General features: G+C 44.2%; 1 protein-coding gene across 5 annotated transcripts in view; it reads left to right on the top strand.

The window, feature by feature from the left end:
* The first annotated feature begins 230 nt into the window (after positions 1–230).
* man2a1 (mannosidase, alpha, class 2A, member 1) overlaps positions 231–13663 on the top strand; it is a 29454-nt gene continuing 16021 nt past the window's right edge. The window contains exons 1-11 of one of the 5 annotated variants that reach the window (XM_047372889.1): positions 231–277; positions 2105–2206; positions 2300–2369; positions 2806–3358; positions 4604–4737; positions 4817–5035; positions 5156–5300; positions 5382–5469; positions 9607–9690; positions 9844–10145; positions 10236–10422. In XM_047372889.1, coding sequence (XP_047228845.1) covers positions 3190–3358; positions 4604–4737; positions 4817–5035; positions 5156–5300; positions 5382–5469; positions 9607–9690; positions 9844–10145; positions 10236–10422 — 1328 coding nt within the window. In that variant the 5' untranslated portion in view covers positions 231–277; positions 2105–2206; positions 2300–2369; positions 2806–3189. Of the gene's footprint in view, positions 278–2104; positions 2370–2805; positions 3359–3783; positions 4287–4603; positions 4747–4816; positions 5036–5155; positions 5301–5381; positions 5470–9606; positions 9691–9843; positions 10146–10235; positions 10423–13663 lie in introns of those variants that run through there. The other 4 variants (XM_047372888.1, XM_047372891.1, XM_047372892.1 and 1 more) reach the window with 4 other exon arrangements.

The raw sequence follows: 13663 nt of genomic DNA, 5'->3' as shown, positions 1-13663 counted from the left end.
ATTTTAGCAGCTCTTTTCTTGACCCTTGACCTGTATAAGTCCTGGATGGAGGGAAGGTCAGCTCTGATTATTCTCTCTGTAGTCCTAATTATTCGTTGCAGTCTGGACCTGTCCTGTTTTGTGGATGATCCAAACCACACTGAGATGGATGAAGACAGGACAGACTGAATGATGGCAGTGGAGAAGATGACCAGCAGGTCCTGTGGAAGGTTGAACTTCTTGAGTTGCCTCAGGAAGTACAGTCTCTGCTGGACCTTCTTCTGAACAGCAACTATGGGTCAGTGTCTTATTGAAGATTATATTAAAGCACCTTTTGATAACTTTTTAGCAAAATAATGGCTTTGATGACTTTATGAATTGACTTTCTGATTATGTTGAGAAAATCTCTGGGAGGCAAACAAAAAGTAGTTGAGAGGCTGAGGTCAGGGGGTCGTTCATCATCTGAGGTGAGGTCAAAACAAATCTCCTGAGACTGAAAAAGGCCTTTCATAACTTTATGAAGAAAAGGAACAACCTAGACTAACATGATTAACTTAATGAAAGTTAATCTCAGTGATCTCCTCCACCACGCAGGTTAATAAACCCAACTCCAAAATGTCCCCATTTAGCTGACCTGCATATTGATAAACAAACAGTAAGTAAATAAACTATAACATTTCTAAACCTGAACAAATGAACATTCAACAAATTATCATAATTTAGTTTAAGCTCTTACTCAATCTTTATAAAAACTGAGGTCCTTTTCATCAAACGGCAATAATTATTTGAAATTCAAACGCCATGTGGAGAGAAAGTTTGTTTAAAACTCAGTTTGCTGAAGAAATAACTAAACATTTTACCAATAGGTTTGTCAAAAAACTGTTCAGAGAGACTGATTATGGCTGTTTTAATTTTATTTTTAAAACTCTGTCCTGTTTAGACACCATTACTGATTTCACTAATGCCTACACACTGATGTCTCCAAATAAAAGAAGAAAGTCATTGTAATCAGTTCGTGTTGCCACATGTAATGAAGGTGCAGGGTAAATACTTTCTATAATCTTTCCAGCGTACTTCATTCAATTCAATTCAGTTTTATTTCTATAGCACCAATTCACAGCACGTTGTCTCGAGGCTCTTTACAAAGTCAATTCAATCCAATCATCCAGATTGTTTTTCTATCTAAAGAAACCCAGCAGATTGCATCCAGTCAGTGACTTGCAGCATTCACTCCTCCTGGATGAGCATGTAGAGACAGTGGACAGTCACTGGCGTTGACTTTGCAGCAATCCCTCATACTGAGCATGCATGTAGCGACAGTGGAGAGGAAAAACTCCCTTTTAACAGGAAGAAACCTCCAGCAGAACCAGAACCAGGCTCAGTGTGAGCGGCCATCTGCCACGACCGACTGGAGGTTTGAGAGAACAGAGCAGAGACACAAAGAGAACAAAGAAGCACTGATCCAGGAGTACTTTCTATGGGAAGGAAAAGTAAAATGTGATAAAATCCAAGACGGATAAAAGCCAACAGCCTCATGTGGATTTTTAATTTTAATTTCACTTCACTGTTTTCATTCATATTTCTTCCTGAGGCGCCCCGTGGCTCAGTGGTGGAGCAGCTGCACCATCTGCAGAAGCTGCAGTCCTCAGCTGTCCCCGGTTTGATTCCCAGTCCTGGGCCCTTTGCGGCATGTCTTCTCCTTCTCTGCCTCGCCTTCTTCCAGTCCAGCTGCTAACCCATAAAGGCCAAAGGGCAAGTGTATCTGAATCGGAGCGTTCAGAGTTCTTTACATGATGAAAAAAGCCCATAGCAGAGGTCTGATTAAAGGCTGAAATTAATCATGTTTCAACTCCTAGTTGAAACAGAACAAAGTGGTTTAACCTTCATTTAAACGAACTGGAAATCTGTTCCAGATTATTGGAGCATAAGAACTGAATGGTACTTCTCCATGTTTGGTTCTGGTTCTGGGGATGCAGAGTAGACTGGAGTCTGGAAGGTCGATGTATTTTCATCCGCTAACTTCCGGTTCAGCAGGGAAATATTTTCGTTATTTTACAGCTCAGTTGCTTTAATGAAATAGATCAACACTTTATTTATTTATTACTGTTTTTGTGTTCATGCTCAGGTAGTGACGTCAGCGCTGCGCTGATTCAGCAAAGGCAAGCCGGAAGCAAAACAAAGCGCACTGCGCAGCCGCAGTAGCAGGCTGAGCTCGTGACGTCCAAAGGTTTAAAACTTTTTAAACTTTCGTTTGTTTTTAAAATTTTCCAGTTTTTTGTTTTCGCGGTTGAACTGACGTTAACTTGACGTCATCACACAGGTGAAGGAGCGCGAGCGTTGCTGCTGTTTGGACAAAACCGGAAGTGAGGAAGAGGAGTTTGGATCAGAAGGTAAAGGGTGCAACGGAAGCAGATAGCAGAGATATTAATAAAAATATTAAGATGAATTCTGGACATGACCAGCTGACGACGCTTTGTTCCTCCTGCGTTGTTAGACACAGTAGAACCAGGCGGTCCAAACACCTTCTAATGGTTTCCTGTTTTTATTAGAAGCCCAAACGATGGCATCATATGTCATAGACAAGGAATCCGGAACAGAACTGAGGTTCTGTCAACCCGTTGATGAAACATTACGGTTCTTGTAGAACAGAGATGAGGTGAACTTCATGGTTCCTGGTCTCATTTAATCTATGTAGCAAAGTCCAGAACTCTACCCAAACCCAGAACAGGTTCAACACATGGTTCTGTAGGTCTCTGAAGATGTGTTTATGCTGCACCATCTCTAGACGTTCCTCTGAATGAACATCTGTTTTATCTTTATCTGCAGGAACAAACCACGTTAGAAAAAGAAATGATATATTAGTAGAGACAACGGTGGCCTGCTGGAAGTTCTTGATCAGGAGACACTCAGTGCTTCAAACCTGGGGAACCAGAACAGTGTTTGGACCACCTTGACTAAATACCTGTTTAGCACTGTTGGTGTTCAGTTCCTTCTCAGACGTAAGAACGCTGCAGACAGAAGAACCTTCAAACATTTCAGGTCCACCAACTGTTCTGTTCTGTTTGGACCAGTATCTGATGCCGTGCCAGTCAGAGCCTGACAGCTACTGAAACGTTCCCACACTGGTCCCGTTTCTCGTAACTGAACTAAAAAATACCTGGACAGCTACCAATAAATACTGTGTTAGTAAAGTTCTTTCATTAATGATTGATGGAGGCCACTGGGCTCACTGGGACCTTCAGAGCAGCAGACACTGTTCTCTATCCTTCCTCAGATTTGTTCCTCAAGACATTCCTGTCTCAGAGGTCTCCAGACGGTTCCTTTGGCTTCATGCTTAGTGCCTTTCCTAACCACGTCCAATCAGCTGAACTTACCACAGGTGGGCAACATTTCAGCTGTAGAAACATCTCCAGGTCGATCCTGGTGAAGGCTGTGAATACCTACATGAATGTGATTTATTAGTTTCTATTTCTAGTAAATATGCAGCAATCTCCGACTTCTTCTACATGCTCATATTGGGGTGTTGTGTGGAGAACTTGGAGGAAAGAGATGAATTTGATTCCATCTGGAATAAAACTGGAACAGAACCTAATGTGGAAAATCTGCAGCGTCCTCAATACATTCTGGATTCTCTACTGTTAGCCCTTTACTCCTCCTGTGAACTCTGAACTCTGTGGTAATGTTTACTGGAACTGATCTCCATGTTCTGGACTGGTTCTGGTTTACTCCCCCAGCACTCTGTTCTGTTCGTTGCTGTAGGGTTAGGGTTCAACATCTGCAAATAAAAAACAAAACGTTTCGTCCATCAGGAGAAAATATTCCAGAAGAAAAATGTTCCCGAAATATTCCAGATATAATCCAGAAATGTTCTTGAAAGGTCTACTAGAAAAGTCCAACAGAACAGGTTTATTGATGTGAAGCATACCTGGAGGATCAGCTCAACCTGGCCTACAGAAGGAGGAAAGACCTCTAGGCCACTGAGGATCTCTACAGGTGGACATTTTAGATTCCAGCAGGAAGATCATCTAGCTATCTGAAGCTGTGTGACCTCAGTCTGAACTAGATGGTCAACATCAAAGATCGTCAGAGACAGTTTGGACCATCTCTGAAAGCAGGTCTCATAGCCGGCATGTCTGACGATATCAACTGGTCCAGGAAATCCATCTCCTTCAGACCTCACAGAGACTGAGGTGGAGCAGATCCTTGAACAGGATGGATTGTCACCTGAAATGTCTCCAGCAGCAAGAAGAAGCTGCTGATGAACAGATGTTTCAGATCCAAAGAAAACAGAAGAAATCTGATTCCAGGTAAAAAAAACTGACAGATGGAATAAACCCAAATCAGTCTACCTCTGCTCCTGAAGTTCTGTAGATGTTCTGATGTCCTCCTGTCCTTTGGCATCTGTACTCTCATGGACAGCGTAGCTGAATGAAGTCCGTTTTATGCATCAGAACAGATTGAGGCCTTAGTGTACCATCAGAACTGATCCACAGAAGCCCACTCAGAACCATCACCTGAAATCCAATCGGCAAACATCTAGAACCTTCTGATAGTAAAATCCTGCCTCCATTTACCATCATCCACCTGTCGTCGTTTTAATCTCTTTGTCTCTCTGTTGCCATAGTGATGAAGAGGGGCCGGGTGCTGGCGGTCCTGGTGGGCGGAGTCTTCTGCCTGGCTGTGATGTCACTGTACCGCATGCTGGAGCTGATGCAGGGTGCGGAGCGTGATCAGCGCGGTGGCTCACCTGTCGGGCAGGTGGAGGAAGTACGTTACTGTTTCTGTGAAGGTTTAAACTGATCAGTGATCAATCAACCAATCATATGTCTGTGTTCAGGATTTGTCCCGCCTCCAGCTGAAAATCGACAGGTTGGAGCACCTTTTGGTGGACAACAACCGGTTGGTTGCTCGGCTACGGGACTTGCTGTTGCTTAGAGAATCACCTGAAGGAAGGGGTGTGGCCAACGTCAGCTCAGACTCCACCCACAACAGAGGGGGTCCGCCTCCTGGTTGCCTAAAAGCCGAAGAGATTAAGGACAGCGTTGATGGAGTGCAGGTGATGTGAGCGTGCTCAGTGCTGTTTCTGAGTGGGGTGATTTGATTGGTCAGTTATTGATCCTGGAGCAGTTAGAAATGAAATAACAGAGTTTATCTGAACTGTTTGTTTGCTGATCAGCTGCTGGATGTTTATGACCTCCTGCCCTTTGACAACCCCGACGGCGGCGCTTGGAAGCAGGGATTTGAGATCAGTTACCATGGAGACGAGTGGGCAGAGCAGCCTCTGGAGCTGTTCCTGGTACCCCACTCCCACAACGACCCAGGTGGGTGGGCGGAGCTACACCTCCTGGTGACACCTGGTGGAGCCTCAGGTATGTAAAGTGAGCGACTGCTTTCTGTTTCAGGCTGGCTGAAGACGTTTGACGGCTACTACCAAGACCAGACCAGACACATCCTGGACAACATGCTGGTTAAACTGGGCGAGGACAGCAGGTACGTCCACTGGTCCCAGACCAGATCATCTTGTATTAAAACATGTCAACACGCTCAGGCGAGGATGCAGAGCAGAGACCTTCTGCTGCTTATTCTCTGAGACGAGAAGCTCCAGGTGTCTGACAGTGACCTTTATTACAGGAGATCAGTGAATGATCATTTCACACTGAAATCAGACAAACAGATGCAACATCACAAGGTTCTTACACTGAACCCAGTGCACTACTGCCACCTGGTGGTAACCTTTGCAGTGTTTCTCCACTTCAGTTAAGAGCTGCAGGGATCAGGATCAGTGTGCCAGATTACAGTTGGTCCATTTTCCTTTGATTGGCTCCGAAGTGAAATATCACTTTATTATTACTATTATTATTATAACGCATCAAACAATAAGAAGTATCACCATTTTAGTTCGATAAACCTCCTATGATAAGCCTCCATCCTGCTGTTGTAATAAAACGCAGTTTATATGAGCAAAGACAACAGGAGGGAATAAATTCAATTCAAAGATACTTTATTGATCCTCGAGGGGAAATTATAATTCCAGTACAACGCATCCAAACATACATCATGACACAAGACAAGGGAGACGGGTCACCGAGGCTTTGCTGCCCACTCACAGGTGCTGCCCTTGTTAGATGAGAAAAGAGACCACATTAGGAAAGTAGAGGGAAAAAAATAATATTTCACACTTTATCCTTAGCAGGATACAGTTTGAGATTGTTAAAAAACCTCAGAACAAAGAAGCAACAAGTTGACAAAACAACATCATGCTGGGAACGGTGAAGTTGGTGTGAGGGGTGCATATGTTAAGCTGTTGCTAGGCGATGACATAATCTATATGCTCATTAGTAATTGACATTATCTGTATATAACAGGTATGTCCCAATTCAGGGGCTGGATCCTTCAAAGGACCCGGTCTACGGAGACCGGGTCCTTGGAATTGGTACATACCCATTTTTAGACAGATTGTGAAAAATGAATGAGAACTGGTTCAAGCTGTGAGCTCTTTATGGAGGTAAATTAATCTCAATATTATTCAATCAAACAAAAAAATAATCTCAATCAAAAAATATTAAGTTGTGATCAAAACTTTCAGAGTTGTAACAATAATTTTTTTTTTATGGAATATTTTATTTTGGGGAGAAATAAAATAGTTTGATAAAACTTTTTTTTGATTAAAATGACTCATTTTTTCTCACGAAGAGAAAAAAGTTATTTGCAAAACATAAACTTTTATTTGCGCAGGTCAAAAATCTTTGGTTACGACTCTCTTGGTTTTGACGCTCTCTGTTTTTGGTTGAACTCAACAAATTTTGAGTTCTGGGAACATGAACATCCTGGGCGGGGCCTAAAGACGAACGCTGTAAGACGTTTCCCTATTGGTTAGCGCTGACTAAAGCAGCAGACTCTGATCCCTCCACCTCTGAACTTCTGGTCCAACTGCAGGGTTTGCAGCGTCGCTTCAGTGAGGAGACATCAACTGTACAGAAGAAAACTGAGACGACAGTCAGAAATACGTGGTGACGTCAGCCGACACCAGCTCTCTCTTAAAGATTAGCTTCACGCATAGAAGATGTATTAATGGAGCAGAAAGGACCAGATCCTGGTGACGGTTGAGAAAATAAGAGGAAAACAGAAAAGTAACCTACAGAACATTTATATTAATTACATTTTTACAACTTTAACATTCATGTTTTATGTAAAAGAATAAATATTTAATATTTTACTGTACAGTTTTGGAGAAATATCTTGTCAAAATACCTCAAAATGCTCAACCATTATATGCATTGGTCCCACTTTCAGGAATTTATTTCTCCAAAACCATGAGAGGTGACAACACAATCTCTTCAGATTATATTAGAGGGTCATCTATATTATAACCAGAATTAATATTTCATAATTTTACTATAAAGGTTTGGAGAAATACACAACTACCCCAAGTGTAGTATAAAACAGAGTCCATGTCAGGCAGATGGCATCCCATAATCCTGTGTGTTGTCCTCACAACCCGTGAACCTTCCTCTCCTGTGCAGTTCCCTCACCACACTGTCCTCCTGAGACACAGAGTGCTTTCCACCGTGGCCTGTAGATATCTGTAAGCAGCTGAGGAGATGAAGAAGAGCTGTTGTTGTACCTTCTTCAACAGGTGAGGGGCGTTTCTAGTCCAGGAGAGGTCAGAGGAGATCTGGATGCTCTTGAACTTTAACCTGTCCAGACCACTTCCCAGGACCTCATCGACCTCACCAAAAAGAAGCATTTGTGGTACTTTGTTGGGGTAGTTGTGTATTTCTCCAAACCTTTATAGTAAAATTATGAAATATTAATTCTGGTTATAATATAGATGACCCTCTAATATAATCTGAAGAGATTGTGTTGTCACCTCTCTTGGTTTTGGAGAAATAAATTCCTGAAAGTGGGACCAATGCATATAATGGTTGAGCATTTTGAGGTATTTTGACAAGATATTTCTCCAAAACTGTACAGTAAAATATAAAATATTTATTCTTTTACATAAAACATGAATGTTAAAGTTGTAAAAATGTAATTAATATAAATGTTCTGTAGGTTACTTTTCTGTTTTCCTCTTATTTTCTCAACCGTCACCAGGATCTGGTCCTTTCTGCTCCATTAATACATCTTCTATGCGTGAAGCTAATCTTTAAGAGAGAGCTGGTGTCGGCTGACGTCACCACGTATTTCTGACTGTCGGCTCAGTTTTCTTCTGTACAGTTGATGTCTCCTCACTGAAGCGACGCTGCAAACCCTGCAGTTGGACCAGAAGTTCAGAGGTGGAGGGATCAGAGTCTGCTGCTTTAGTCAGCGCTAACCAATAGGGAAACGTCTTACAGCGTTCGTCTTTAGGCCCCGCCCAGGATGTTCATGTTCCCAGAACTCAAAATTTGTTGAGTTCAACCAAAAACAGAGAGCGTCAAAACCAAGAGAGTCGTAACCAAAGTTTTTGACATGCGCAAATAAAAGTTTATGTTTTGCAAATAACTTTTTTCTCTTTGTGAGAAAAAATGAGTCATTTTAATCAAAAAAAAGTTTTATCAAACAATTTTATTTCTCCCCAAAATAAAATATTCCGTTTAAAAAAAAAATTGTTACAACGCTGAAAGTTTTGATCACAACTTAATATTTTTTGATTGAGATTATTTTTTTGTTTGATTGAATAATATTGAGACTAATTTAACTCCATAGCTCTGATGATGGTACATGTGGCACCTATCCAAACCCTAGACTATCAACCCTGTAACCAACGGGACCCTGACCGTGACACTTTTATAAGACCGCATATTTCTACCTAGAACTTTGGTTCTGTCCTGATGGTCCGATCACCCTTAATGAATCAGCAGACGTCAACAAGGCCAGGCAGAAGAGGTGGAGGGACAGCTATACACTATCAGCAGCTCCTGGTCTTGTTATTCCTGCAGAGCAGTTTACAGACCTCCTAAACTCTGTCCTCCTTTTGTCTCAGATGTCCTCCATTGTTCTGAACTCTGACGCATTATTTCAGGTGGTTTTACCTACCTGTTGAGTCTTTATGCAGGGACCTCTGACCTTTACCCGGCATGCTGCAGCTCCTCCACATGGTCTCTGATTACTTCTGTGTATCTTACACAGAAGTGCCTCACCTGGGGAAGATGATGACAAAGCTGGCACCTTCAACGGACCTATAGTGCCTCCTGGTTGGGGGGCAGAAGGTCGAACAGTTGGGTGCAGTCATTGCTGAAGAAGTGGTTGTTTTGGTTGTAGTGAAGTAGACAACAGTAGATGATCTTTTTAGAGCAGGCAGAGTTGCATTTACTCCATCCACAAGGATGCTTTCAGTGGCAGAGAGGTGAAAGGTCACCAGCTCCAGCTGCTGATTGTTCAGTCCATGTGCCTTTAAAGGTCTAAGGAAGTGAAAACATTGTTCAAGCTTTTTCTGAGCTGAAACTGTAATGGTCTGAGCTCTCCTCGCATGTTCTCCTTGAAGGAAGGTGGGGCCAGGTCTGTGCTGTCAGTGTGAATGGAGCAGGAGATCTAAGGTCTCGTCCAATCAGCAGCTGCTCAGATGTTCAGACTGACCTTCATAAACCAACCCTGCATCTCTCAGACACAGCCAGACTGATCTCTGATCTTCATTAATCTCAGGAGGAAGATGATCTGGGCTGAGATCAGTTATTTCTCCAAGTGGTGGAGTGACATCGATGACCAGAAGAGGGCGCTGGTCAAACGGTAACATTTTCTACCTCCTCTTCATCACCGTTCCTAACCTATTTCACCTCCTCCTCTTCATCACTAATCCTAACCTTCATCATGGGTTGGCGGTTTGATCCCGAGTGATTTTTGTAATTGGAATCTCCCCGTGTCCTGTCTGTGATTGGTCAGCCTGGTAAAGGCGGGGCAGCTGGAGATGGTGACGGGCGGCTGGGTGATGGCGGATGAAGCTAACTCTCATTACTACGCCATGCTGGATCAGCTGATGGAAGGCCACCAGTGGCTTCAGACTCACCTGGGCGTGAAGCCAAGCAGTGGCTGGGCCATCGATCCCTTTGGACACTCCCCTTCCATGACGTACCTGCTAAAGGGGGCGGGGCTTGACAACATGGTGGTCCAGAGGGTGCACTACTCCGTCAAGAAGCACTTCGCCAGGCAACAGACGCTGGAATTTCTATGGCGACAGAGCTGGGGTGAGAGGCCGAGAGACAGTCGGAGTACATTGAGATAAAGAGAGAGGTTCTGCTCCAGGGTTCTGACCCTGCCCACTTTCTCTGTTCCAGACCTCTCCTCCCGCAGTGACATCACATGTCACATGATGCCATTCTACAGCTACGATGTTCCACACACGTGCGGTCCAAACCCGGCGGTCTGCTGCCAGTTCGACTTCCACCGTCTGCCAGGAGGACGTGTTTTCTGTCCATGGAGGATCCCGCCACAGCCAATCACAGAGCAGAACGTCAAGGAGAGGTAAGCAGTGGACGGAGCCAGAAGAACACATAATCAATAGTAATTAAATATTTGAAAGATTTCTTAAGACTTTGGTTCTGTTTAATGTCTGGTTCAGACCAAAGAAAGGTCATAAGGACTCTGGAATGGACCTCTGGTATCACTGAACCATGGAAGACCCAATCTAATCCTTCTTTCATGACTAGTTTCGTTCAATTAGTAATGTGGAATCTATATTTGTCTAATCTATTAGGGATTAAGACTTTTATTTTGAATAGCTTTTTAATCTTTACTTTGAAAGTCCAAACTACTAACACTGTTGATAACTGCTTTAGGTCCAGTAGGTATTCTTGCTTTTGTAGTAATCCTTGATCTTTGCATCCGCTAAGCTGATCTACAACCCAGGTGCTAATCGGATTGCAGGCGCAAACTTTTTAGCGTGTTTGCCTTCATGAATATGCAATTAATACGATTAATGACACCTGAGATGGATTTTGGTGCTGTTTCTGCATCTAGATTTAGCACGTTGGAAATGCAGCTGCTAACTGGGGTGAGAAGGAGGCATAGATAGACTGACAGACGATGGAGAGAGAACCTTTTGTTCATGTGTCAACAGAGATGTTAAAGATAAAAATAGATGAGAATATAGGAGCCAATCACAAACAGAAGCCATGACATCTCCTATGGTTAAACTCTGTCTGGATCATTCCAGCACCATCACTGTCAGGGAGATCGTCTGCTGCTGATCATGTAGAGCTGCACATAACGGATCATCTGCCAGAGAAACGCACAGCCTGGTAACTAATCGCACATCATGCTAAGGACCCACTGTGCTGTGATGTTGATAATATAGAAATAAAAGACAGTGTATGCTTTAAACTTGTCACTAAAGTAAACACATTGCATCATTGACAGCAACATTGTGTCATTGCAGAGCAATCAGAGCTGATCAGTTTGATTATGTTCTCTAAATGTGAATATATACCAGGGGAGGGTTTCTACAGTAAAAATGATTTCATGTCACTAAAGAACAAACACGTTGTATATTGTTAAAATTTTAATAATAAAAACAAAACTGTAAAATCATTGGAAAAATAATAAAAATCTTTTTTTCTTTTCATGTTTATAAATGTTTGATTTACATTTGATGCAGGACAGTTATGTGACGTTATCATTTAAAATGAGCAAAGCTATAATATACAGAATTACAGAACTCCTACAACAAGCTACTTTTATGTTGCTAAAATGACATTCAGGCTTAAATATTGTGGCTGTTTATGATAAACTCTGAACTCTTTAAACACATTATCAAAACCAAAAGAACACACAGTGAGTCCCTGAAAAAAATTAAAAGTTATCACGTTATCAACATGCTGGAGATGGTGCTCCAGCCGCTGTGCTCAGCAGGGATGAAATGAGCTGTTAGCGCTTCTCCACCGTGTCTGACCTCACAGCGCGGTGACAGCCCAGTCAGTTACTGGGAATGATGTCAGCAGCTCACATGGTTGTTCCGCTGGGTCTGCTTCATATGACACTCCTTGAAAGATGGTTCACTCACCTGTGTATAGATCCTGAGCACCACAAGAGGTGGAGGATTTCTCTCCCTCCTTCAGTGGGAGCCGATCTATCCTCACTGGGGAAACCCCCACACTGTCAGAGGGAGTTCCCCTCAGCAGGCCTGCATCACATCCCAGTATTCACTATCAGCATGGGGGGTGGGTGCGTGTCTGTCCCAGGTAGTGGGAAGAAAGTTGCCAGATCTCACTTCTTTCCACATAAAGGTCCTGAAGCTCCTTGGAACATGACACAGCACTTTGCTTCTCTGCTGCTGGATCAGCATCTTCTGACCCACACTGATGACAGAGTAGCAGCCTAATAACCCATCAAGGGGCATACGATCTGCTCAGCTGTTGACATCTCCAGACAGCTGCTATGCTTAGCAGGATGCATGAACCTCCTCTCCACCAGAGCAGTTTACATCCTGAACTGAGGAGCAGATATCATGTTCAGGGGGCGGGTCCCAAATACCGAGACTGGAGCCTCCATCCTGACCTGATCTCTCAGATCTGGAACTGGTTGACAGAGCAGCAGCAGATCTGTTCGTGACATGGGAGAACGCAGAGTGTTAACTGTGGTTCTCACTGAGCCCACAGGAGGATCCACCATTAGGAATGGACGCCTTTGCTCACAGTCTGTGGCCACAGATGCTCTTTTACTCTTTCCCTAGTCCCGCTGATCCTGGATCAGGTGTGGGAGGAAAAGCTTTTAGTAATTCTTAAGCCCCAGAGCACACATCTTTTAAAGGTTTTGGTTACACATTGTAACCCCAGATTCTATGAGCCCTTTAAGCTCTGGGGCTCTCTGGTTCCTGAATGGCTGAAGAAAAAACGCTATCTGGGAGCTGATTAACTCGTACTCGTACTCGTCGTCTTCCGCTTCATCCTGGACCGGGTCGCAGGGGCAGCAGATTCAGTAGAGACATCCAGACGTCCCTCTCTCCAGACACCTCCTCCAGCTCCTCCAGGGGGAGCCCAAGGCGTTCCCAGGCCAGCCGAGAGACATAGTCCCTCCAGCGTGTCCTGGGCCTCCTCCTGGTGGGACGTGCCTGGAACACCTCCCGAGGAAGGCGTCCAGGAGGCATCCGGTATAGATGCCCGAGCCACCTCAACTGGCTCCTCTCGATGTGGAGGAGCAGCAGCTCTACTCCGAGCTCCTCACCCTATCTCTAAGGGAGTGCCCGGCCACCCTACGGAGGAAGCTCATTTCAGCCGCTTGTATCCGGGATCTCGTTCTTTCGGTCATGACCCAAAGTTCATGTCCATAGGTGAGGGTAGGAACGTAGACCAACCAGTAAATTTAGAGCTTTGCTTTTCGGCTCAGCTCTCTCTTCACCACAACGGACCGGCACAGCGCCACCATTACTGTGGCAGCTGCACTGATCCGTCTGTCGATCTCCCGCTCCATTCTTCCCTCACTCGTGAACAAGACCCCGAGATACTTAAACTCCTCCGCTTGAGGCAGGAACTCCCCTCCTACCTGAAGAGGACAAGCCACCGTTTTCCGGTCGAGAACCATGGCCTCGGACTTGGAGGAGCTGATCTTCATCCCAGCAGCTTCACACTCGGCTGCGAACCGCCCCAGCGCATGCTGTAGGTCTTGGCTAGAGGGGGCCAGTAGGACCACGTCCATCTGCAAAAAGAAGAGATGAAATCCACTGGTCCCCAAACCAGACCCCCTCCGGCCCTTGGCTGCGTCTAGAAAT

Source organism: Girardinichthys multiradiatus, chromosome 8, assembly GCF_021462225.1.
Source record: "Girardinichthys multiradiatus isolate DD_20200921_A chromosome 8, DD_fGirMul_XY1, whole genome shotgun sequence".
Classification (NCBI taxonomy): Eukaryota; Metazoa; Chordata; class Actinopteri; order Cyprinodontiformes; family Goodeidae; genus Girardinichthys; species Girardinichthys multiradiatus.
Note: the sequence above shows the minus strand (reverse complement) of the source record. Positions and strands in the feature narration are given on the sequence as shown.